This window comes from Spea bombifrons, chromosome 6, assembly GCF_027358695.1.
Source record: "Spea bombifrons isolate aSpeBom1 chromosome 6, aSpeBom1.2.pri, whole genome shotgun sequence".
NCBI lineage: Eukaryota > Metazoa > Chordata > Amphibia > Anura > Pelobatidae > Spea > Spea bombifrons.
In genome coordinates, this window is record NC_071092.1 from 3,977,395 (window position 1) to 4,003,036 (window position 25,642).

Here is a 25,642-nt window from a genome sequence, read left to right on the forward strand (position 1 = left end):
ATTTTTAAAATGTTGTCATTTTTGCCCCATTTTAAGATGTATTTTTTTTAATACAAAAAGTCATTTAAAATCACATATTTTATCAATAGAATCAGATAAAAAAATACATTTTAAAAGATATTATTAAATATAATAAATATATATGTTTAAAATGTTGTCAGTTTTGCCCCATAATGTAATGTTTTTTTTAGGAAGCTGCATATAAGCCATTTATATGAGTTCTTGCTCTGCTATCTGAGCACCAATCTACTAAACAAACCCCCCGACTCCTTATACTGCCCATGGGGAACAATAGAAAGGCTCGGTTTTAATCACCCATCCAGACACTCTGACTAATAAAAGTCTATGGAGGAACGGACTTCATTAGCATCGCCATAAAGCATCAGCTCAGTGTGGTGTTTGTGCCGCGAAAGTCACTCAAAATATCACATGACTGACAGCAATGGCGGCCTCCAGGTCTGCAGATAAAGGGAGATTATTGGATGAAAATGATATCTCTTAGACATATTTCGCTATACATTAAACTAGAAAAAAATAATGTTCGTGTTTTCAGATCTCAAACACAAGTGAATACATCCTTCCTGTTTAGCATGCTTGAGAAACCAAGGTAATTTTAGAATAGATTATGATTGTCAGAGGCTTTCATGACTCAAATGCTTAATTTGAAGGCAGAATTCCCATAGTGATAGTATCATCATTGCTTAGTGCTGTTCAGAATGAAATATTCTCATTTATACCGTCTGATATTAATTCCATTATTGGTATTGTGATGAAGGCAAATATCTATAAAAAAGAAAAAATGGAAAAAAAAACCCACTTCTTTTTGTCCTTTGAGAGTTTGAATTTCAGAGACTGTTTGACAATACCGCTAATGATACCTTGTAATAATTAGAAAATGTAGCAAGAATAATCTCGCATCTTCCTCTGTAGACCTTTTAAGATTTAATATCGCGATTGTGCGTGCTTCAATAGTCACTTCCAGACTATTGTCTGCAAACCGAGACTTGTACTTCAGACGGACCGAAAACGTATCACCTGCAGGAGAAAAAAAACCATCACAATTAAAGCAATGTCCTTGGAATTTAAATGATGGAATTTAATCATGAAAAAGGGATTGTAATGATCTTATTATAAGCTTTTTGTGTAATGTTAAGGAAAATGTAGCTGGTTTGTAAATGAAAACGGGGATTAATCATTGAGATTCTATGCGTTTATTTGTATCATTCCATCTGAAGAAGACCTCTAAGGTTTTAAAAAGCTAATGTCGCTCTTCTTATTTTTTATGATGGTCCATTAAAAGGTACGTCCTTGGATTGAGGAACCCCTGATCTATGTGTAGGACTACTGCGGCCACATTAGCCATTTACTAAAATCTAGTTGTTTCTCGTGAAAGAGCCTTAAAGCGGCTCTTCAGACAACGTGGTTCTTGGTTCGACCGATGAAGAAAAGGGGTTAATAGAAGCAGAATTTTCTGGACTTGGGGAATACATCAAAACAAGGCTGTCAGATACTTTTCGTGTGATCTCCTTAACCCTGCTTTATTTCAACAGATGCTACCAGAAGTAGATTTTATCATTGCGTACAACGTGTCTCTAGGGACTCTTTATTGATGGCCCATTTCTTTTGTCATCTGTTTCCCCATCTGAAAAAAAAAACAGTTGATTAAGCGGTCCATTGTACTGTAAAAAAACTGTATCAATATCCATTTGCTGTTCTGACAGCGCGTCTCCATCACATCCCCTTCCAGAAGCACATTTGCTTCCCATTGCTATACTGGAGTACAGATGGTTTGACCGACACTCTTTTCTTTCGGACTCAGATTAAAAAAAAAGGTTGAATCTAATTTTATATATTAGTCTAAACTAGTAGTCATACACAAAATGCTTTTCGCAATTGGCTGGGATATCCCGCAACAAATAGGGCAACCATTCAGACCATGACTTGCACCTACGTCCTTTAGTCTTTTGGAGCAATAAATCAACACAGCTACATTTTTGAAAGCTATTCAGACACCAACTGGACATTATTAAGGCCGACCGTAATTTAGAACCACTATCCACCATCTTTGGTCTCACACCAGTCTCCTTCTCTAGCTTTGTAAGCAAAGTCTGATGTAACGGAACCCACCAACGTTCAACTCAATGGTGGCCTTGGCAGCTTCACTGGTCAGTAGAGTTGAGTTAGTAAGGACGTTGGTCAATCTCTTTCACTTACGTGTTACTAGTTCCGGATGAGTTCAGTTGGTTTGTCTTTGAAAAGTTTCTATGGTTTCAACACAACACAGCATAAGCTAGGAGTCGAGTTGAGTCTAGTCAACATGATTAAGCTTTTAGCCATGATAGTTCTAAGTATGTGGGTTGTTCCATTTAAACCTGACCTGGACTGGCCATCTGGCACACCATTCTGGCCGGTCATTGCCAGTTAGAAATTATTAAAGCCAGAAGCTCAGTTTTAGTTTAAGCCATACATAAATCATTAATATCGGCCTCCTTTCATTGTTTTATTTCAGGAAACAGTATAAGTCAAATTTCCTGTGCCCCAAAGCAACAATTGACTCGGTTAATCCAGGAGACTCTTCAACCGCAAAGTCTCAACTACACTTGTCGTTTAATAAACACTAACACACAAACGGACTGTAGATAGAAGAAAAAAGGGCAAACCTCACCTCATTAGTTACTCAGCAGGGATGTCGTTTAATACAATTTTTATCACCACGGCTCACTCAGCATGGGAAGTTTGTCATATTTATATTACGAATACTGTTACACTTACTCATTTGAAATTGAGATTTTACAAACAAATATGACATATGCCGTTATTTAAATTCACAGCTTGGAATTATGCAGCGTCAACCTCCATGCTAAATAATGAACTTGCATTACCGCTTCGTGTTTAGTGAGCGTTCGCCGGCACTTAATCGGGTTGGAATCCTGATGAACAACAAATAAGGAGATGATCATTTTCTGCATCTAATATGTTACATTTTATGCAAAACTGTAGGTACCATTTTTATAATTTAGGTATACCCATAAACAGAATATTTTATTCGGTGGGGCATTGCCAAATACTTCTCTTCCGAGAAAGAAGAAAGTGACCCCGGAGAGCCGGGGAAGCAGCACCTCACCCAGAGACTCCGAGTCAAACCTAAGTAGGTCCCATGTAGGCTTACAACTCAATGACAGCTTCTTGTGGTCACATCGATGATATATTCCTCACTGTTGTCCACAGCAGGGCTCCTCACCTTTCAGCTACAGATTTGTGAAATTCTTTTGAAAGAGCCGTCAGCGGATGTTTGTTTTATGTATTTAGAACTTGGGAACCAATGTATTGCCTGCCTTTTGAATGCAGACAGTGTGGGCATTTGCGATTTTGCCTGCGTGTTTACCCAGCTTAACCGGGGCGCTTTAAAAATTTAATTGCTGTTTAAAATAAGCAAAATCAAACAAATGAAGGAATAAGTCAGCCTGTGTGCCAAATACAGTTGTGTTTCAATTAGCAAATCCGATCGAGCGCCGTTTGGCTTTTATGCCCGGCATACATGGCCTTCCTGCTTGCCTGTGAGCTTAATGAACATAATTAGTCCTTCGTCTTGATCTGTCATCAAGGTCGGACATTGGACTTTACTAGATAAAGGTTACGATGACTAGAATAAAGTACTCTTTAGGACAACATAGCCTCAGTATTAATGACAATGGTGTTTGGTTATGGCCAACGAGCTGGCCCTGCACAATGTATTGTTAAAACAGTGAGATGGAAAGCTTCACGTCACCATATAACACAGCTTCTGGTATTTAGGTTATAATGAATTAAATTGTGATGAAGAGTAACGTTGGACTTCATGACAGGCGAGTCCTAGTTGGGACTGCTTAGCTCAACAGGAGTAAAATGTGGTCCATGAGTGGTTCTTGAGCTGCCGCTTGATGGTTTACTTTGGATATAACAAAATCTTTTGTCCAGATGTTCCCTTTTAAATTAAATTAGAACTAATCTGGACTATAACATTGTAGCTGCAACAGATTGCTTTGCTTAAGTCCATTTAAACCTTTGTCCAGTCGACCTACTCTCAAAAGAAAAATTGGAGATCGTTAGTGTTATTCCTCGATGACATGCTAGCCTTTTTTTAGACTAATTGCCAATTATAGCCGCGAAACATGTAAGAAAACTCTTATGTTTTTATTAAAGCTTGGCTGGTGCACCAGTCTTTGCTCTGTGACCCCATCTTAAAGGACCTTGAAGTACTTTGCTGATCTGTCGGCTGTTGGCCCGGTGTCCATGTCGTTTAATCTGGTCGGGTTTTCTGATACGAGGACACTTAATATATATATAAAGTTGAGTGCCAGGTCACAAAGCCCCAACTGCCAAGGAGAGAGAGGCAACGAGGTCCACATAGCACAAGGAAGTTATTGGGCAGCTGATACTATTCCTTTCTTATTGCCCCGCGATAGAAAATTTTTCTTCTAATTTTGACTTATTTCACCAACTCAACACAACATCAGCCACAGAAAAACAATCGCTTTTTATGATCTTTATGTCAACAGCGAAGAGTCACATAATCCACAACACGGTACGGACCAGCTGGGGTTATTTTTTTTATCCCTAGGTGGACTCCTGATCAATTGGAGCCAGTTGATTAACCCCTTAAGGACAATGGGTGGTCCGTAAAGCCATTGAAAACAATGCATTTTGAGCCCGTACATGTACGGGCTTTGCCATTAAGGGGTTAAAACAGAATTCAACTTTGTGTACTTTTTGAAACCCCCGGGAAGTATTTCTTTCGTTATGACTGGTCTGCCTTTCAATAATGTTCTGAGGGATCTGACGATCGGCTTCTTCTGTGCCTTATGCATATTTTACAGGCGTATCTACTTCTTTTTTTTTTTTTTTTTAACAATGAGGCACTCATAAAATAATCAATATTACTGCAAGGGTGAGATGCAAGTCCAGAGATAAAAGGGTTGTTGAACATGAGCTACCTCTGGTTTCATCCTGATGGCACCTTGATGCCACGCTTGGTTAATTCAGTGCTGACTCGGAAGTTGCCTATATGAATTACTGTATTTTCGAGATACTGGTTGCCAGAAGCCTATTCCTCTCCACCAGACATCATTTCTCCTTTGATTTATCTTTGATATATTTTATATTCATATGAATGAGGTTCAGTACAAATTTCTCATGAGATCAATTTGCAAGCCTTTTTATGGTAAAAAGACCAGTTCCCCGGTGTGCACACTTATTTGATATGGAAATTCGTAAGCTCGCCCTACATCCAAACCACATCCTGCTCGATTGCTTGTTCTGAGATATTTCCTGTAATTTACAATAACTATAGAATGCGGCGTCCTATCGCCATTATTTGTACGTAGTGAAGGGATGATCGACTTCGCCCGCGGGGATTGAAGGAAGGAGAAGCGGTGAGAGTATTTCATGGCTGCGTGGTCTTTAGCTTTCTGCTACAATGTATCCAAAAAAATGTTTTTCAGTGGGTCTGGATGACAAGTAACCATGATTGTTCGGGAGACCTTGACGTCTTATGAGTAACTTCTTGTGTGTTTGTTACAATGAGCTTGGAACATTCTACAAAGTTGATTAAGAGCAAGTTGTTGACCCCTGAGATCTAGTTGGGCTCTGGGCAAGTGTCCTTTTTACTCGATAAGACAAAAACTCTTATCATATTAATTTATTAAGCAGAAAATGGCTATAACCATCCCTGGGTCATTATAGCTTCTCACTGCCAGAACGCCCAACAACCTTTTGGATCTTCTAGTGGATGACGTCGTGGTCAGAACTGCCCACTCCGAACCTAGTCTTACCAACTGTTTACCGTCTTTTTTCCCAACCGTAACCCCCTTCCACCCCTTACCCCCCCCATATTGTGAGAAATACCTCCGGGGCAGACCTCTACCCAACCATCAACCTTCAGCGTCCTAGTGAAACGTGGACTGATGACCTCACAATGGGTTTCTTTGTTGCCATTCAGTTACATTACAAAATAATGGAGGGTGTTTCTCAGTCAATAATTCTCCATTATGTCATTTTTTTCTGTTCTGTTTTTTATTTTAAAGTCTTTATTAGACTATAATTTACATAAAAGCTATAATCAAGTAGGCAGATAAGGAATATATGGACAGTTCTGCTTAATATTAATAAAAGCCACATTTCAACGTCATTGAAAGCTAAATTGCCATTTCTTTTGTTGTACTTAAACATCGTCAACCCAAAAGTGTGAAATCATGCGTAATTAGCTTTCTCATACAATTCTCCCTGACCTGCTTGAAGGGGGGAGTCCATTAAGCGGAACTTATTTCAAGCACAGATGGTCCACGGTGCTTAATGTCTGTCTGGCAACTAGAATTAGCGAAATTCTCAGAGGTTTCAGACTTCAACTAACACGCTTATTTTCAACGCAAGCCCCCCCAACACATTGTTTTGATAAATAACCCTTCGAAGCTACCAGGGTAATGCTATGTTTTTACCATACCTTGAGTGAGGAGGCTCCAGGGAAGACTAGCAACACTCAGGCTTGTGGCCCAAACCGACCAAGTGGCCCAATCAGACAACGTGCTCAACATGCGCTACCCAGCCCTGTGACATATTTTCAAAACAGATGGAGAGTAGAAAGGATCCAGTCGTCATGTAAATATCACGTAAAGTCAATTCTAATCTAATCTGATGGCTTCATGCAAAATTTAAAATACAATATGCAAAAAGTTCAGGTATTGGCTCAAATCTTTAAATCCGAGCAACCTAATAAATTGCCCTCCTTTATTAGCCCCCCCAGCCCATCTCTAATGTATGGATTGAAATGCAGACAAATTATGTTTCTTATAAATACATTAGGATGAGATAATACAGCAATATTTTCTCTGGGGTCTGATCTATTCAAGCCTATAGTCATGTGACATATATAAAAGCACAGACAGGTTCAGAGGCAATGTTGCCATAGCAGCTGAGAACTCTTCTGTGTTTTTTTTTCTTGTTTTCCACACAATTACTAGATGAATTAATAATCATCTTTCCTTGGCATTATAGATGTCTAGATGTCGCAACACCTTCAAGCTCCTTTTTTCCCCCAGCACCCACCGCACCTTTCAGTGCGCTTACATTGTTAAAATATTTTTTTCCTAAAAAGTCATCTAATTAAAAAGAAAAAAATTCATTATGTGTTTTTTTTTTTCTACACGGTTATCAAAAAGGCTGGAATAGTTAAAACTGTTTTTAACTAAAACAAATATTTTATTTTAATTAAATATTAAATATTTTATTTTAATTAAAACACATATTTTCAAAAACTGTATTTTTTTAAGCCAAAAAAATAAAAAAAAATTTTTTTACCTCTCAGCAAGACCAAGGACTACAGAAAGGGCAACGGGAATGACTTTTTTTTTTTTTTCTTTACCCCTTTAGAAATAACGAACACACAACAGTAGTTAGCTATTATAAATCTGATTGCGTGGGCATGCATAAAGAACAGTGTTGCACTTTTGTCGATGCAGTGTACATAGCGGTATTAATAAACACATATAATTGAACCATTTTTCAAGGCTACAATATTGTTCAATTAAATTAAGCAGTCTTCCCGGTTGCACTTTCTCCCTCACTGTTAGAATTATGTACCCTGCCTATCTGTGTTAAGCTTAATGTTATTATATTATATTACCGCAATGTGCATATGATCGTTGCAATAATACATTACTTTCGGAAGGGAAATTTACTGTCTCTGTACTTTTGTGAAGCATAATAACGCTCACCTCTTTTATGTTGAGTTATTTTTTTTGTATTCGCTGTGATGTTAACGTTTAAACTGGTTTACTGCGCAGCGAGGAAATAAATATGGCTGGTTATAGACATGTCTAGGTTCTCTCAGGTTTTGACCCGGAGTCTTCGGGTGAAGAGCTGCTTCCCTGAGTCTCAGGGTCAATTTTATTTTTTGTCTGGGGATGAGAGGGGTGTGTGTCCATGCCCTCTCCCCGCCCATGTTCTGCCCACTCCTTGCCTACTTCCCCCTGGTCGACACCCAGTTCACTCCCACTGAAGACACTGGCCCCACCCCTATGTGGAGAGCTTATGTTGGGAAGTACCCAGATATGCCTGTGACTATGCCAACATACCCTACCCACTAAATTGTTTAGATTTCTTATTTTATGTACCAGAGGCCTCTGTGTCAGTTGGTGTCTGGGACATAGATCTGGTCTTAAAAATTATGAAAAAATAATGAATCTCCATTTTGTGCAAGACCCACTCATGTTCATCCTCGATATTTCCCAAAATGGTTTCCAACTATGTGGAAGACCTCTCTTGTCTTGTTTGTTCTGTTGCTGGTTGGAACCATTTGGGTCTGGAGACTTGGTAAGTTTAGTATTAAAACATATTTGAGTTCAAAGTTTAAAAAAAAGGTCTTCTGGAACATAAAGTCATAACTCAGGCGCTTGGTGGCTATGGTCATGCCTATTGACTTTACATTTCCAAAAGTGAAGAGGAGTAAGCAGAAGGGCATCGCAGCATGGTGGGTCAGTTGTGCCCCTCACCTTGCCGCTTCCAAGACAGCTGCCCATCTCTTCCGCCCTGTTATATTCAACTCTATGGTGATAAAACCACTTTTCAAACTCCAAAATAATCGTGATAAGGTGGCTTGAGCTTGCCTCTCACCTTTCAGCCTCTGGGACAGCTGCCCCTCTTGCCCCATGGACATCATGGCCCTCTTATGGCCCAGGACAATCTTTATAAGCTTTTTGAGTTAAATTTGAGTTTTATATTGAGTTGTCCCAAACCTTGACCAAAAACGGCATTTACGATAAGCACTGCTGATGCAAAAAAATCCAACTTGCTTTTCACGAACATAATGATGACCCATAAAGGGCATAAAAATTTACAGCGTTCCGACAAAATGGTTTTACGAAAATAATAGTAACTTTGTAGAACGAGGCTTAAGAGAGACGATGCTGAAAATATTCTATTTCTAAATAGAAGAATACCGGTTTGGTGAGATTTATGAAACGAGCTGACCGGTTTGCTCTATAACGGTGAAACATATATAGTGAGGGATTGGACAATTTCTATTTTGAGATTGTAGTTTAGGTTTATTTACTATAAGATGTGTTTTCTGTGCTACTCCACAATTCATATTTCATGTTAATAAAAAGCAAGCTTTGGGGGTTCTGACTCAAGGCGAATCGCATTACTGTCTCGGCAAGTAATTACTCGACGAGGAATTCTAGCCACACAAGCACTTCATTTCACTACAAAGGCACGTCGTCAATGAATCCTCATTGTGCTAAATCAAGTAATACCGAGAATATAGAAGTAAAAAACCATATATTTTCATTATTTTATAGCCCTTCATTACTGCTGAGAAAAAAAAAAACGAACACCTAATCTAATACTTGTTATTACTAGCATAAATATCCAAGTACCCGTTGGATTCATATGAAAAATGGCATATGTTTCCAATTTACAGCTTCATATATTGGTCATGTATAAGGCTGTTAAAATCTACCGTGTATAGTACATTTAATGAACATATGGGAAATCTCTCGTTTTCATTTACATCCGACAAAAAAAAACGATTTCCTTGGGCATGAAGAAAAAAAAAAGGGATTAATAATTTCAAATCTTTGAACTAAAATGAGACACTTTCCGTCTAGATAAACATTAAATATCTTTAAAACCAAAAAAAAAAAATCCTTTAGAAGACAACTGTTGCAGCTTTTAGAATAAAGTTTTTTTTTTATTTCAATTGTTTATAGTTTTTGTTATTTACCAAATAGATTTTGTATTTCACCGATACTGATATTATTTCGCTCCATTTGTTTTTGGTTTACAGCACTATCTTTCTCAGATTCTACGCCTTTTCCTTGTTAATGTTTTTGGTATTGTTTTTTTTTAATTTTTTTTTTTATCTCATGGAAGTGAAAGAATGGTGGCAGCCTGTGGCAGAACCAGCATTATCTCACCTAATCAAATAGTCATAGAACTTTACAGACAACACAGGGGCATAAAAAGCGGTTCTTTGTTAAAAAATTTTTTTAATTGACAGTCGGGGCACTTAAGATTTGGAATCCACTAACAAATGCACTTAATACTCAATGAATAAACACAGGCTTTATGGGTTATAACCGTACCTGAGAATTTGCGGGCTCCAGCTTAAGTCAGTGGGCGGTCCCGTTGACGTCGGGAGGGGTCATGATGATGTCACAGGAAGCACCCCCATTTAAACGGGGAATAGGCGGGGAGTGGGGCATGTTAGGGCCCAGTACCCGCGACACAGAGAATTCGGGTGCTGACCCGGAGGACCAAAGAAGCAATGCTAGAGAGTTCCCAGGTGCAGTTATAACGTCCTGAATTCTAGCATAGGTAAAAATCTGGTTAAAGGTCTATTTTTTTCCCCCTTCTTCTGGATCAACAGAAATGGCTAAATGAAAGGGTTAAACCTTTACGCATCTTTTGTCAGAAATGATCATGCGATGATAAAACTTGTTTTGCCAGCCATCAAACCTCCAGGTATTTTAATTCATTTTACACCCCGCTCTTTGTTTACACGGTAATTATGATGGCATTGTTATTCAAACACGCCTCAGACAGCGAACGCGTGTTTGTCTTCAGGAAACCGACGGCTAATAACTTTTCACAAGAAACAAATAAAAACAAGTTGGTTGAGGGATACTGAATAATTATACCAGAGATAATTGCACTGATAAAGTGTTACAAGAAATCTTCTTCGTAAGAAGGGCTTCAAGGAGGCTCTTTGTTATATACGGAGCTTTATTTGGCCCTGAAATGCCGTGAATGTGGTTGTAGTCAAGGGGCAATAGATTGTAAGCCTTCAAGAACAGGACCGTCGCTCTCCCTTATTGTAATAGCTGGAGCTCGAGAAACGTACCACAAGACTTTGAATGGATACATAATTTGGTTGTCTTGTCTGATTATTTACAGTTCTTGGTTTGTAAACTAATTTGGCCGCCATTTTGAGTGTTTTTTTTCCCCCACCCTGTTCAATATGCAAATCACAATATTATCTTTAACGAAACTATTATGAATTATGGCTTCAAAATATTTTGGAAACCCTTACGTTATGGAGGCCTACATTAGATAGTAAGAAAGTTATTGGGTCTATTCACTAAAGGGAGAGCTGACAGGAGAGTTTGGAGGATAGCTGGATTTTTAACTCCGTCGCTCCACCATACTTTATGTAGGTCGACCGATGTGAACATCTACTGAACAAAGACCTTGGCTGGTCCTGTATGATGTCTGCGTAGACCAATAAGACAATCTTCAAAGTCTTCTCATACATTAAACAATGCATTATACAGGGCCAGTTCGGCTCTTCTTGCTGGAAAAACTTGTCAGCCATTGGTAATGAATAGTAAATGTGTATAAATATGTGCAGGGAGGATATAAAGAGCTATCCAGAGAAATGTACAAAGAAAGAGCAAAGATCCCATCCTAAAGGAAGGGATTCTTTACAGTGAGGGCAGTAAAGGTACGGAATCCACCGCTGAGAGAGGGGGTTCTATCAGATACAATAAATGCCTTCAAACGGGTAAAAGCAGAGCATACAGGGGTATAAATGACAGAATAAACATTAATATTTTAGAGCTTCTTGATACATGTTACTATGAGGAATACTTGAATATATTTAAAAGCAACTAAAATCAGAACTTTTTGAAAACTTTGAGTACGAATTTCTCCCCTCCATCATAGACGCATTTTCTCAGGATTTAATGCTAAACATTAGCTCTTTCTAAGCTCGAAAATATATAACGTCGTATTTCACAGGCAAAACAAACATCACAATTCATTTTTTTTTAAGAAATGTAACACCTCCAGTTTCCATTACCTCGGAATGAGTTATCGTTACCTTTCTATGGCTCGACACTGAGGAATTCAGAGACCTTAAAAAATAAGTAAAACCAAGAGCGGAAGTGGTGCCGTGTGCACAAAATTCTGAATCTGACAACAAATTTTAGTGCATTATATTATTCAGCAATTCTTCAAACCCCAGAACGCCGACAGGTGAAATATCTCACGACGCGGTTTGCATTTCGGTTGAGTAGCGGCTGTAGGTAACGAGGCCGTTACCGACGGAAACGCCATTCCCATGTTTGACTTCTTGGCGTCCTTTGAAACGTCTCGACGCTAACCCCTCGGTCATGTTTTTTGTGTCTCACCAGAAGGAGGAACTTGTGAGGTCATAGCCGCACACAGATGCTGCAATAAGAATCGAATCGAGGAACGGTCGCAGACGGTAAAATGTTCCTGTCTCCCCGGAAAGGTGGCGGGTACAACCAGGAACCGACCCTCCTGCGTTGATGGCAAGTATTTCATTTGGTTCTATTACTCTTCGGTAAATTCAGTTGACATTATATATGTTTACAACTTAAATATTATTAAATCGCATGCGATATACAACATATGAAATAATATCACATACATTAAATACTCATCTATCACTGTATAGCATTTATTTAAAGTGTTGGTCTTCTTACAAGAATTTAAGAATTTGGTAAATTACTTTAAAATTGAAAAGAATGTTGGCCGTTCCAAGCTAAAAAAAAACATTTATAAAAATTTCTAAACATTATTAGCTATTAGCCTATATATATATATATATATAAAAGTCGCCAATAATTTGGGGGCAGCATGTTGATGATTTGGCATTTGTTTGAATTACTCATTACGTAATGATAAGAACGCCCCCTTTTGCGTTCAAGGTACTTATAATTCTGGAAGGTTCGTCTGGATTGATGTTTTGAGATCCTAGGAAGTAGCGCTGGGATTTAGTTGATTTGTTGAGTGCGTCTCTGGCTTTTAGAAATGCTTAATGTGTCTGAAGCGTACAAGAACCAATTCTCATAGCCGTTTCAGCACTATGGACTGGGGAGGCGACACGAAGGTCTTCTGGCCGTACTATCCTGTACCCTATCTACCACGGATAGATACCGTAAAGCATATCATTTGGCGACTGCCAGCCACGCCAGAGCCGTCTCATCGTCCACAGTCAATGTCTGGCCTCTAGGATCTATAACCTAAATGTAGAGTTGATTACTCACCAGTAGCCATAATATATCCATACCTTCAAAGCTTCACACACAATGAACCGGACATAAAGTCTAAAGGATTTGTAAATAAACTCTATATAGAAATGGCGTCCATTAGTGCCCAAAGGGATCTTTTATGGTGGAAATTAGATTTTGAATGTCATCTTTTGACATTCAACCAGTTGTATCACCTACATGCTAGATGACAAAGGCCAAAAAAAACATTTGATTCACATTAAAAAGAGTAAACCCAGAGAGTCTTTTGCCAATTAAAAAAAATGTTCCAAAAAAAAAAGGTTTCCGAGAGACAAGAAATCACTTTTCAGAGCAGACAAGTTGTTTATTTTCTGACGCGGCTTCATTTCCCGAGAATGTGACAGGCTTGTTTGTGCTGCGAATATTTCCAAATGTTCATTGAACAATTCTGGCATAATTATCCCTTTTTCTGAGCATGTTTAATGTGGGCTAATGTGACTGACATTAATTCAGAATTCAGCAACAGACAGTGAGTGGTAGGGTGTCACTTTACTGCAGCCGGCAACGTAGCGTTCTGATCATGTCTTTGTACTTTGCAATGTCGGCGGTGGGTGAGCTGAGTTTGTGCGCAGATACAATGTGGCAGACTTTTTGAAAGAGTTTCATTGTTTATTAACAGCCTACGTTGTCATAGTTGTGGTTGGTTGAAATGTTTTTGTCCATAATGGCGCTTCAGCTGTCCACCATGACACTGGATTCCATGGTCCAATTCTCCTCAGGTTGGGTAAAGGATCATCTGTAAGTCTAACCTGAACAAAACTTTGGTATTACTTCAGTATTTTGCCATTTTTGAGGACCTTTGATGGGAACTTGTTGGGTTGATGTTGTGGTGGGTTGGTCATAACTCTAGTGATATCTCACCACAACCCTAAAACTTGTAGAGTTATTTCCATACATTGCACCAAGCCAAACCGTGGACATAGCCGTATTTTACACCAATACAGTTTTATCAACCAACAGAGTGGCCAGGTTTATATCCTGTCTTGCTTCTATTGGCTCTTTTTCTTGTGTGACATCATCACGCAGCCCGGTATGCATTTCTTTTTTTTACAGAAACCAAACTATGACATCACAGGTTACCCTGCCATGTTACTTTTCATGGTTGTTTCGTGGTTTAGGTGACACAGCCCCTTTAAGGTAATCCTTCTTATAAGATTTAGTGAACCTCCCTGAGATGCTAACAAGCAGAGTTGTCTGTGTATGTCCCCAATATATTAAGTTAAAACAGCTCCTTGTCAGTAAATCGATAAGCTTTATATTTATATTACCCGTAGTCCTAGTGGCATTTTTTTTTTTAAAAAAAAAAAACCTCTAAAAAAAAGTCCACGCAATCAATTTTCTTGTCTTAGGTAGGAAAAAGTGTATTAGAAACAAGGAATCGGCTCCTTATCCCCAATAGCCTTCTCCGGCTTCAATAAAAAGAGATTTCAGATTCCCCAGTTATTAATGCGCTGTCTGTATGAACAATGAAACACATATTATACGGCCGGGGAAATCTACGGTCACCGAGACGATGCCGCCGAACAAGCTGCCGACCAAGCAGGAAATTCAGCCAAAGCTGACAGTTTGGGGGGGGGAATTAAAAGATAAAAAGGCCGTTATTGCAGAATGAAGCCCTTTTTAAGCCTTTCTGGATTTGTTCATATAGATTAACCCCTTCTTATTCCCATTCAAACTCCGGGAATGGCCAAGGGTATAAATAGCTATGATTTTTGTTTTTGATTTTAATTCATTTCTATTAATATATTATATATAATAGTCCCTCTGTTGTCAAGTATGGAAGATTTTCTACTTTCTCTCTGTATTCGCCCCTCTTTCTCCCTTTCTGTCTTGAATGAAGTAGCGTCCAGTTTCGGTACCTCTTTCACAAATAAAACAAGAGACACTTCTTTATTTCAAAATTTTATTAACGTCAGAATGGAATTATTTGTCCGCGGTGCGGACTTAAAACACTTCAGCACCGCGACACTCAACCTTTATTAATATGTCATAAAGTGTCAAATATTATAAACACAACAAATTTGACACAACATATATCAATAATTATTGTCAAAACGAAAGACAACATAACCACTTGTAACCATTAATAACCAAATTAATAACCTGCTGGTATGGGCGTGCCCACCTGTATCTCTGCTGGAACTGCCGGCGTCCCCTAGCGCGGCAGTCACATGACCTTACGATTCACAGAGGCGCATGCCCCTGGAGTGTTCTGCACTTACACCTCTGTGCACCACAAGTAACCATACCTAGATGGTTAACTCCTGCACCGTACCAGCTTAACAAAACCAGAGTACCCGGCAGAGCCAAAAATAGGGGAGGGATGGGCGGGAAAAATCTCTTTGAAAATAATTGCCCCTATAGGCCACGACCCTTCCTTATATACCCCCCAGGGAGGGTAATTACCCCCTCCCCTCTGGCCCTGCACGTGCCACCAAACTTAACTCCTTCAGTGCTAAAATTTCCGCTTAGTCATGCCTTAACCCCTTAAACCGGCTTGACCATGGGTACCTCGTCCGCACTACATTCATGGGGCCCCTCTGTCCAATTCTTTCCCTCCGGGGCTGTTCTTGTTTATTTCACTCATTCGTTTGCCCTGTTTCTTATTCTCTTTCTCTCTGTGTATAAAGAGAATTATCTTCTATCCTTTTGCAACTGTGTAAACATTATAAAGATCGGTCAGTGTGTTCATATTAGAAAGAAACCCCTCTTCTTCCAAATGCCACCCCAGCCCCCCACCACTCCATATCAGTCTCCATCTATTTTATCATTCACACGCACACACTCACTCTTACTTATACACACTCTTTCTTGAAGACTATAGGCGAGGCGACCAGCGCTGTAAAATAATTTATAGGCAGTTGCCGCACCCCCTGCCACGCCAAGCCACCCGTATAAACCATTGAGGCAGCCATCCTAACTTCTCGATCTTGGGGTCTGCAAGGTTATTCCTCCTCCTTTCATTTACTGATTGTCATTGATTGATTCGGGCAGGAGAACAAGAATTATTATGCTTGTTCTGCCACAAGTAGCCCCTCTTAAACAAAAAAATACACAGCGTGAAAAACAAAAAGCCCCATAGTGTATAAGGGGCGGTTAAAAAGGAGATCTCTGAGGTCCCCAACTGGCCCATGGTGCAGTGGTGCACCGAGGAGCCTTAGTTTCCAATATGGCGATTTGCCCCTGGTTACGCGGCAGAGGTGCTGCTACCCCTTTCTTCCAACTGCTACTCAATGCCTAGATGTTCTAGGCTGGAATAGAATGCCACTGGAGGTAAGCAAAAACTGCTGGCAAAGTTTGGGATTGAGTGTTTGTTGGAATAGCATTTTGGAAATGATCAACCTATAGGCACATAGAAAAAAAAGTTACTTATTGCGGGAAACACACAATCCTAAAAAATACCTAAAATACCAAACATCTGGTAACAATTTCAATAAAACTCCGGCCGCTTTTTCATGTTACCCACTGACCCTGAAATAATACATTTTCAATTTTTAAAATACTCGATGAAAAATGTTGTTCATCACGCAATGATAGAAAGATATATTTCATTATTAGCCCTCGGTGTGATAGCCATCTTGCCGTGAAAGTCTGTTCTATGAGATTTATGTATCTAATATCTGCACAACTCCATAGATTAGCTCGGATTTTTTTTTTCCCGGCTCTCTTCATCCCTTTGCAAATGGTATTTTGTCCTGTTTCAAGGGTCATTAAGCCATCAAAGTCTGCGACATGTAATTGCCAACTTCTTCCTGAGCCAGCAGACAAGCAGGTGATCAATGCAAAGAAAAAAAGGGAGCGAGTGCCTTTCTCTAATGCAAAGTAGTTACTATGTATTGAGAAAAGAATAATACACTCTAATGCTATAATACCCAACTCAGTGGACACTTTCCGACATTATACGCGTTGACAAAAAAAGAGTTCATTAGAGGGCATTGTTGAAAATACGTAGCTGGCGGCACTGCCCGTGAAAAGCAAAGGAATGGAAACATCAAAAGATTTTTTGTGTGTTCCCACCGTAATAAGGTCTTTGGCGTTAATAGAATAGGCCAAGCTGGCAGTTGGGTTAGACTAAAGTCCATACAACAACGTGATTAAGTTTCCTGCCCTACCTACCCAATCCTTTCTTAAACTATGATGCATCTAGAGATCTGTAATGTTTGGGAATGGCCCCTAGTTCTTCGCCTATGTGGTAACCATAGTCTTGTGGCTCGTCCTTCTACTGAGCACCAAATCACAAGGAGTACACAAGAAGTACTCAACGTCTCAATTCCATTTCCCCCAGCAGTCCAGTGTCAAGAGCCAGATTGCTCGATGGCCACTCAATGGCAAAAGGTAAATACACCAGATACAATGTTACATCTATGGCATTCAATTAATTATTCAACAGAGGCAGACAAAGAACAAGGAGAGAGAACGTGGCATGCTCCCACATGCTAGCCCACGAGGGCCACAATCCTTTAAAGTTAGCATATGGGAGACCATGTTAGCACAAGTGAGACTTAAACCTTTAAAAAAAAGTTGAAAGGACACCTGTTGGCGCCATCACAAACTGGTACCATCTTTTTGAGAGAAGCACTAGAGTACCAGTATGAAAAAAAGCAATCCAATGGGATCAACGTTTCTCTTTCGAATATATTCTGCAAAATTCATCTAGGGTCACCAAGAAGCATTTACAAAGGTATTAGGCTGGCCCTTGGCTCCAAGTGCACTTGTTCTTCTGAAGTAGGGCCAGTGATATGAGCAGATAATGGTAGCTTTTATAATGAACAGGATGGGAATTTATGGAATTGTCCATCTTGAAGCTACGCAGCACAATCATCAATCTTCACTTTGGAGTGGTTTGCCATCCCCGTGCTCTCAGAGTGTTAAATCGAAGTCACAAGGAGATCGAACTATGCATTGCAAAGAAATATTTTTAACATCAAACCTGTAAGATACATGAGATATAAGAATAATTCAATTATATATGCTGACTTTTCCCAAGGACCCAGAGCTCCCTTGGCTTCTTTGTCTTCTGATCCTTCCATATGGAATGGATGCCAAACTTCCAGATTCCCCTCTGATAGGAAAGTTAGACGAAGGAAGACCGTCGGATGATATTGGACATCCACATGGGATGTCCAACTCCATCTGCGGCCTCCATACTTACATCATAATGCGGCATGCTATATTGGGTATGACATCATCATTAAAATGTCCCAAGATCCAGGAGGCTTCCAGGTTGTGAAAATTTAAAATTAACACTTTAAAGGGACTTAAAAAAAAAATATTCAAAAATATTTATTGTTTCCAAACTTAACTTAAAAAAAACAAAAAACTTTGGCAGGGACGTGGTAGACTTTAATTGTCTACTGATTGCTACTCTTGATATAGTAACTTCTTAGCGAGGGAGGAATGTATAAACTTCTTTGATCATATTATTTTGTAAACTGAAACCTGGCCTTTACGTTCTTCTTTCTCATTATCCGTCTCTTTGACACGGAGACATCGAAGGGGTACAAAATGCTGTAATAGATTGTTAGCCAGCATCTTGTATTGATCAGGTCAGATAGTAAATTAGCAGCAGTGGAATGCCATTAAATTTAAACTTAATTGCTGTCTTCTCTTAATTTCTACTGAACACAATCAATAGGTGTCAGAGAAAAGTTAAAGGAGTTATTTAGTCATCTGTTTCACAGTGTACAATGGCAAATACGCCTTTTTTCCCCTTATTTTGTGATTCAGATGAAGCTCAGCGCTGGTCTTTTAAATGAGTTTGACCTAACCGCAGCCCTGACATGTAAATGGATCAAAACAGGTTTTAGATGCTTTAAATAGGGTTCTACACGAAAGGCAACCATCGACATTAACCTCTTCAGAGGGGAAAGCCACATTGGGCAAATTCAATAAAAATAAAAATGTAACAGAAATCCATCAAAGGGTGGTTAGCGTCAGATTTTCAGTAATTCTGTGAAATAAATTACTTTAATTCGCATAACGTTGGGCATACAACATAATGTTTCATTGTCTAACCCGACTGTTGATGGATGCCTTAGTGCTAACTTGTATCATACAATTAGTAAAATCCCTTGAATAGGGCCATTTGTGCCCCTCATATGTTTCAATCATACTATAAGAGCCACATTTAGCAAATGATACAATATGAAAAACACCATAGGCTGACGCACACACATACGCACGCTAACCCCATAATCTAACACACCCACTCATGCTAACACCATACAGAGAGTGTGAGCCGCCTCGCTACCTCCGGGCTTCTCGGTTTCTGGGTGCCTGGGTTCCATGCACCTTCTGCACCCACCCTACCACAAGACATCTTAGGAAGCAGTCATAAGACCCCTAAGTGGTATGCAGAGTTTTCCAGCTCTGTGTTTAATATGCAGAAGAAGTATGAGCACTGCTGATTCCCTGTAAGATTAATTGCCCCTCCTAGACTAAAAAGCTGCCTGCCGGTCCTTCTAACCAAAGCGCTTGCCAGTTTAATTGTTAAAAATCCTCCCAAGACTTAAAAATTGCTTTTATTTTGATAGTCACGTCATTAATCTTCTATGCACTACTAAATTCTGTTCTGTCTGCAGAAAGGCCCTTTTTCACAATCTTTATCAGGTCTTTTAGATGCATAAATTTGCCGTCTTGATGATTCTTCTTTTACTACTAAAATCTGATGGGTGTTTTTTTTTTTTAGGAACAAAAGGTTGCGTTAAGCATCACAGTCACAAAATATAAAATCTGCTTACAAACCAAAAGTAAGGTGCGGTAAACAATCAGCTGAGACATTGAGAATTTATGAGCTGATCTTTCTGAACGCAGTTATTCCATTTCAGAGAACAATAGAAAATAGAAGAATATTATGAGGTTTCGCGTCTGCAGTGTAGCTCATGAGGTGATCGTATTCGGTTTCTCCGATAGAGTAGGCGCATGCACTTTCTGTACTATCCTGTGTGCGAAACTCAACACTGCCACCGAAGGGTGAGAATGTGCAAGTGCGCTTGCCAGAAATTCTGAGCTTTCAATTCAGACGAGCATAAAAAGAGCTTACAAAGTACAAGAGGGAAGTATATTTATCATCCTTATCATTCTTAAGATATATCTTTGAGTTCCCACTCAACAGCAACTCAACAGAACCTGACCATAGACTTGTTTTGCCCAACCTGGCAGCACTAAACTCAACTCCACTTGTCTTCTGCTAGTTGCGTCTGCGACTTGACTAAGCACTCTTCATAAATAGACCCCGTTCTTCTTCCTGCCCCTGTCTTGTCTTCATTCCTCACACATTGAGGTCTAAATCCCTAGGTTATTGTAGAACCTTCCAAAAATAATAGCTTTGCTTTAATAATGATCTGCAGCCTTTGTACAGTACAATTACAGCATCAGAAGTGTTGATACATGGAAATTGACGAGCAACAAAAAATGTGATTGTTTGTTTTAACAGATTATGCAAATAATTGGCGTCAAGCAATTACGTGTTAATTTGTGGTTTATCAAGAATATTGTTAAACAATTCATGGAATAATTATACACGAGTATTTTTGGTCTGATAATATATTTATGGTGTATGTGCTAATCTTCCGTGAAATGTTTGGAGATGTCTGAATCATATCCATATGTAGAATATCATAAACAAAAGAGATAACTGGGTTATGTAACATTGTTTCAGATTGACCCGAGTCTTCTATTGGATAGACAGGTGCAAGAGTCTTATTTGACGCCATTGAAGCCCCTGCATTCAGATTTTAGGGGAACTCCTCTGCAAATGATACCTATAACGCTGGCATTATTCATAAAGAAAAGATTGAGGTCAATCCAACCACTCCTCAACACGAAATGGTGAAGCCACAAAGGGCTTGATCACCCCAAGAATAGAGTTAGCTTTTCTCGTGCTCTTTGACCCCACACTACATCATTGACCAGCGAGTCTTAGAGAAACATAGTTTTAGTTGCGCAACTTGCTAGAAGTTTGTGGCAAATTGGTTTATAAATTAATTTATTTCTCGAAGAGTTCTAGGAAGAATGGAGATATTTCCAAACAATCTCCTGGGGGGGTTATATGCTACATTTTAGGGTTTACATGATGGAGGTTATATAAGGAAGAAGGGTTATGCGCATGCCTGGGAGCCTCTCAGGGTCGGCTACGCGGAGCTCTTCCTATTCTGGTTGAGTGGCTTCATTGAGAGGTGGGGATTGGCCCAACAGCCTTTAGCGGGCGTGGTGTGGGAAGGAAGTAGGTTGGAGTGCGCAGGAAGTGGTGCCATATTGAAACAAGTACAGCTTGTTCTTGCATTTGTCGAACTTTGATCACGATTTGGGGAAATCATTAAGAAGAATTACACTTTTCATTCGCTTATTTTAATCATAACTCTCAATTGTTCTTTTTCTAAGAGCTTTCATTTCGCCACAAGAATAAAAAAAAAAAATAAAGGTCATTTTAAATCTCTCTGCAAAGTACTTTTCAGCGAGACCCAAAACAATGAAATGGATTCTAGATTAAATGGCCCTTGGGTTTAAAAAATAACTTTAATGGGTACTTAAAAATGCATTTGACTTTTTGCTCTCGTAGGTTATTTTACTTTCCCTACGTGTAGAACATTATACTGTATCTGGATAATGACATATAGAATAACAATGATATAAATAATAGATGAATACGTATATATATCCTCGGGTGGTCATTTGAAAAACCGTGTGGGGTCCATATGCTTTCGGTATTGAGTTGAGGAAATAAAATGAAAAGTCTGAGACAGCAAAAAAATAAAAACTTTAATAATAATAATTATAATAATAATAATAATAATAATAATAATGTCTTCCATAGTTTCTTTTTCTAGGCGACAACTGTGCTTGAAAAATGAGAAAGGAATTGGTATTATGGAAGCTGGGCTGTGAAATTTAGGCTTAGTGGAGGCCTTTCTGCTCTCTTTGTGTCAAAAGTTCGACTTTTAGAAGACGATAAGAAAGAGATGGTCATGTTCGAAGTTGACTAAGCCATGTTCAACCAAAAGAATGGTGAGGCCATATTCTGCCTCCCATTGTCTGTCGTCTTTGTTATTCTAGAAGAGAAATAACCTTTTATGATCATACATTCATTGAAATAATTGCAGCTATTCATTTATTCGGAAGAGATCTTTAACCTAGAAAGGTAGAGATTATTTTTCACAAAAATTCATATAATTTTTACGCTGAGTCCCGGTTCAGAACTTGGGTTGCTCACCAAAGTTAAATACCTGACTCTCCAGTGAACGAAAAACTCTTAAAGCAATAAGAAGACTAAGAAGCCGACCCATCTAGAGAGCTTAACTTGGAGTGTTTGTGTTGAATGTCCATGGGCTGAATTGTCCTAGACAATGATCCTTCTTGACAGCGAGTAATGAAAGGAAGTCAGTCTAATTGGGAAGCTTAAAAAAAGCCAAGGGCTTTGATAATCGGACCTGTGGATACGATCTAGTAACCTGTGTCTGTGTTTGCTTGACTTCATCAAAGCCTCCTGAGGATAAGCACTGTCTTTTTATTGATCCTAACCACCGTTTTCTATCACAAGGTCAGGATCAAAATGAGCACTGGTTTCAAAATCCCCCCAAAAAACTAGGTGACATCATAGTTTAATAGCTTGATCATAAGAAATCCTTTGATGGATTTCAATCAGTAAATTGATCAACACATGTCAGAGGTTTCTCTGATAACTTCTATGATTTGGTTATTTTTTAAGACTTAATATTACTGGTTACTTTGTTACTTTAATACCCAAAGCTGGGTGCCAAAGAGGGACATTTTTTTAGAATTGGTTGGTTCCTTTGTAAAAAAGAATGTGCTGTTAAAATGTGGCGAGTTGGGCAAACTGAAAGTGATAAGTCCCTGGATGAAAAGCAAACAGGGTTTGGGGTATTTAAACATGGCTGCTGGGACCAATGATGATGGATTGGTTCACAAAGCTTCTCTTCTACCTCATTACCCCATGACACGCATGTTTCTTCCTTAGCACATGTGCTTGTTTACTAGCGAGGACCTCCTTCTCTTTTGGAGTAAACCTGGATGATACATTTATAAAAAATATGTTTTTTTTACCAACTTCGGTGGAAGTTCCAGCAAAAGCCTTGATGAGCTGGAAAGTAGGTGGGAACAGACTGATGTCTTATCGAAATGTTACACACATTGTGATGTGATGAGCATTTATCTAATAATTACGATATATTAATTGATTTGCGCTGTCTCCCTATTTCCTCGTCTCTAATTGGAGGAATTGTAATACAATTATCTACCACCCAATGCTTTTTAAATCGGTAGTGCCAGAGGGTACAGGAAGACACCGTAACCTGCCACCAGTCATTCTTCTTAACTGAAGATATCAATTAAGGAATCAATAGTGTCTGATTAAGTCGAGTCACGCGGAGGGCAGATGTAGCCTGAAGTGGAGGCTCAGTCACCACTTACTTACCCTGATCCTACAGCTTGTGGAAATCAATTATCATCTGAGATCATGTCGCCCTTCTTCAGGTTCAAGTAGCACTCAGGTCCTTGAACAGTCCATCCTTTCCTCAGCACCTAAGTTATCTGTATTTCTCCTTATGCTTGGAATCTATCTTCTCGCCTCTACATATTGGTTTTATGGGATTATCCTTATATATATATATATACATTTTTATCTAATTCCCTTTGAGTTCCGAGGGGGAGAGACCTCAAAATAATTTTATTCCAAGAAACCAAAGATAGATAAAAGTGAAAGGCTACAAGTAGCAAATTGTGGCATATCTACAGAGCTTAGTGTCCCCAATATAGTGGACATTAGGCACATTTCTAACCATTCTAGACGAGTAATATTTTTAGATGATTTGCCTCATGGCTTAAAAATGTAATAAACGCATATAATTTATATTATCAATTACTATGCTACTTATTTTTCATTGTGAGATAGTGACGTCTCAATACAATCTATTTTTATGTATATAATATGGATTTATGAGGTTCCTTGGAGTAGAAATTGAATCTTGTCCTCCATGATGCAGTTGACTCCTCGTTGAGTAATTCATGCCCTGGTCTTTTCTCGTATCTCCCATCTGTCGCTTTTACTATAATTTCACCCGGCTGCGCAGTCCTTATCCAATCACATCTGTTTCTTTTTTTATTATTATTATTATTATAACCTTGGCTATATTGTAACAACAAAGTATCGAGAATGTAATACATCCCGGAACGTGTCTGTTGTTTGAGCCGCGATGCGGTTTTAATGAAGTCGGACCCGCGTTCCGTTTAGATATACTTCAAACCAGGTCTATCCACGTTTCTTTCCGCGATAATAATTTTACCGGATCAGCACCTGCTCCCATAGTGACACTACACAAAAAAAAAGATAATCTTCTCTCGTTCGGAAATTACCCAACCTCTCGCATCAAATTCCATCCGCGATTCCCGTGTTTTAAGAAATGAATGTTATCCATTACCTATAATCTGAAAACAAAATTGAATTTGAGAAACGCGTCTGGAGTCGGAACGGAGCATCTACTCGTCGTTAGAATATTAGAGGTGTTTGGTGCAAAAGAAAAAAAATGAAAAAAAAAAAAAGAGCTAAAGATTTTATCTCCATTCACGGAAAAAAATAAAAAAAAATTCCCAAACTCACACCTGGGTAGGTTAGACCACTAAATAATGTTGGGATATTTCATGTTAGAAACATTTTATACTTTGTTTTGCTCTAAACCTCTTATTTTTTCCAACCATTTTTTTATAGAACAGGTGCAGGACTCAAAACAATTAAAAAGAATGGATAATAATCAGCTCTGGGGAGTGAATAAAGGTTTTAGAACTCTACAAAAAAAAACTGCTAAAACCTTTAAAATGTTTTGTATCCTAACAATATAGACGGGACGCGGCATGCATAGGAATTAACCCTTTGATGGATGAGTGAATATTCACTCACACTCAGGGGTTTATGGCCCATGGCAGGTGGAAATGATCATTCAAGTAAAACGTACGGCAAAATATTTTGCCGCAATAAGTGGAATTTTGAAACATGACCTACATTTTACATTCTAATGGAGAGAGCTTGCTTTTTCTTTTTGGAATCGCCTGTTAGGTATGCAGATTCTAACGTCAGCAGAGACAGACTCTGTATCTAACTGACATTCTGCAGGACGTTCTGCGGAGATCCATATGTTTTCGCTGACATATACCGCAAGCAGAAAATCATAGGGGTTTTTTTTTGAGTGAATTTCTGTAATTTATGAGTTGTGTGTCAGAATAACAATGTGTTTATTTAAAGAGACAGCAACACCTTGCAAAACATGAATATGTATAAAAGTCCGTTATATGCATAACTTTGCTTTTATTAAAGATGAACTCTGAATGCCTGAAAGCGAGCGGAATACTTTAAATTTCATGAGATTTTAAGGATGATCATATAACCCAAATTCTTTTCATATTATGCAATGCGTTTGCTCTGGTTTGGAAGGTCTGGTCTTGTCTGGAAGGAGTAACAATAGGTATTAGATTAGTAAAAATGGGCAAAAAGTCATTAAAAAAATACATTTGTTTCTTTTTGGTCCATTCGTTTTCAGAAAACAAATTCCGTTTCCTGTTCT

General features: G+C 38.8%; 1 protein-coding gene across 3 annotated transcripts in view; it reads left to right on the forward strand.

The window, feature by feature from the left end:
* The window catches only part of TAFA1 (TAFA chemokine like family member 1), a 110,048-nt gene that overhangs the window by 74,824 nt on the left and 9,582 nt on the right, over window positions 1–25,642 (forward strand). For all 3 annotated transcript variants that reach the window (XR_008354945.1, XM_053469928.1, XM_053469927.1), the window contains exon 4: window positions 12,168–12,308. Coding sequence is in view for 2 of the 3 variants with exons in the window: in XM_053469928.1 (XP_053325903.1) it covers window positions 12,168–12,308 (141 nt within the window). In the remaining variant the exon portion in view is untranslated. The remainder of the gene's footprint in view (window positions 1–12,167; window positions 12,309–25,642) is intronic.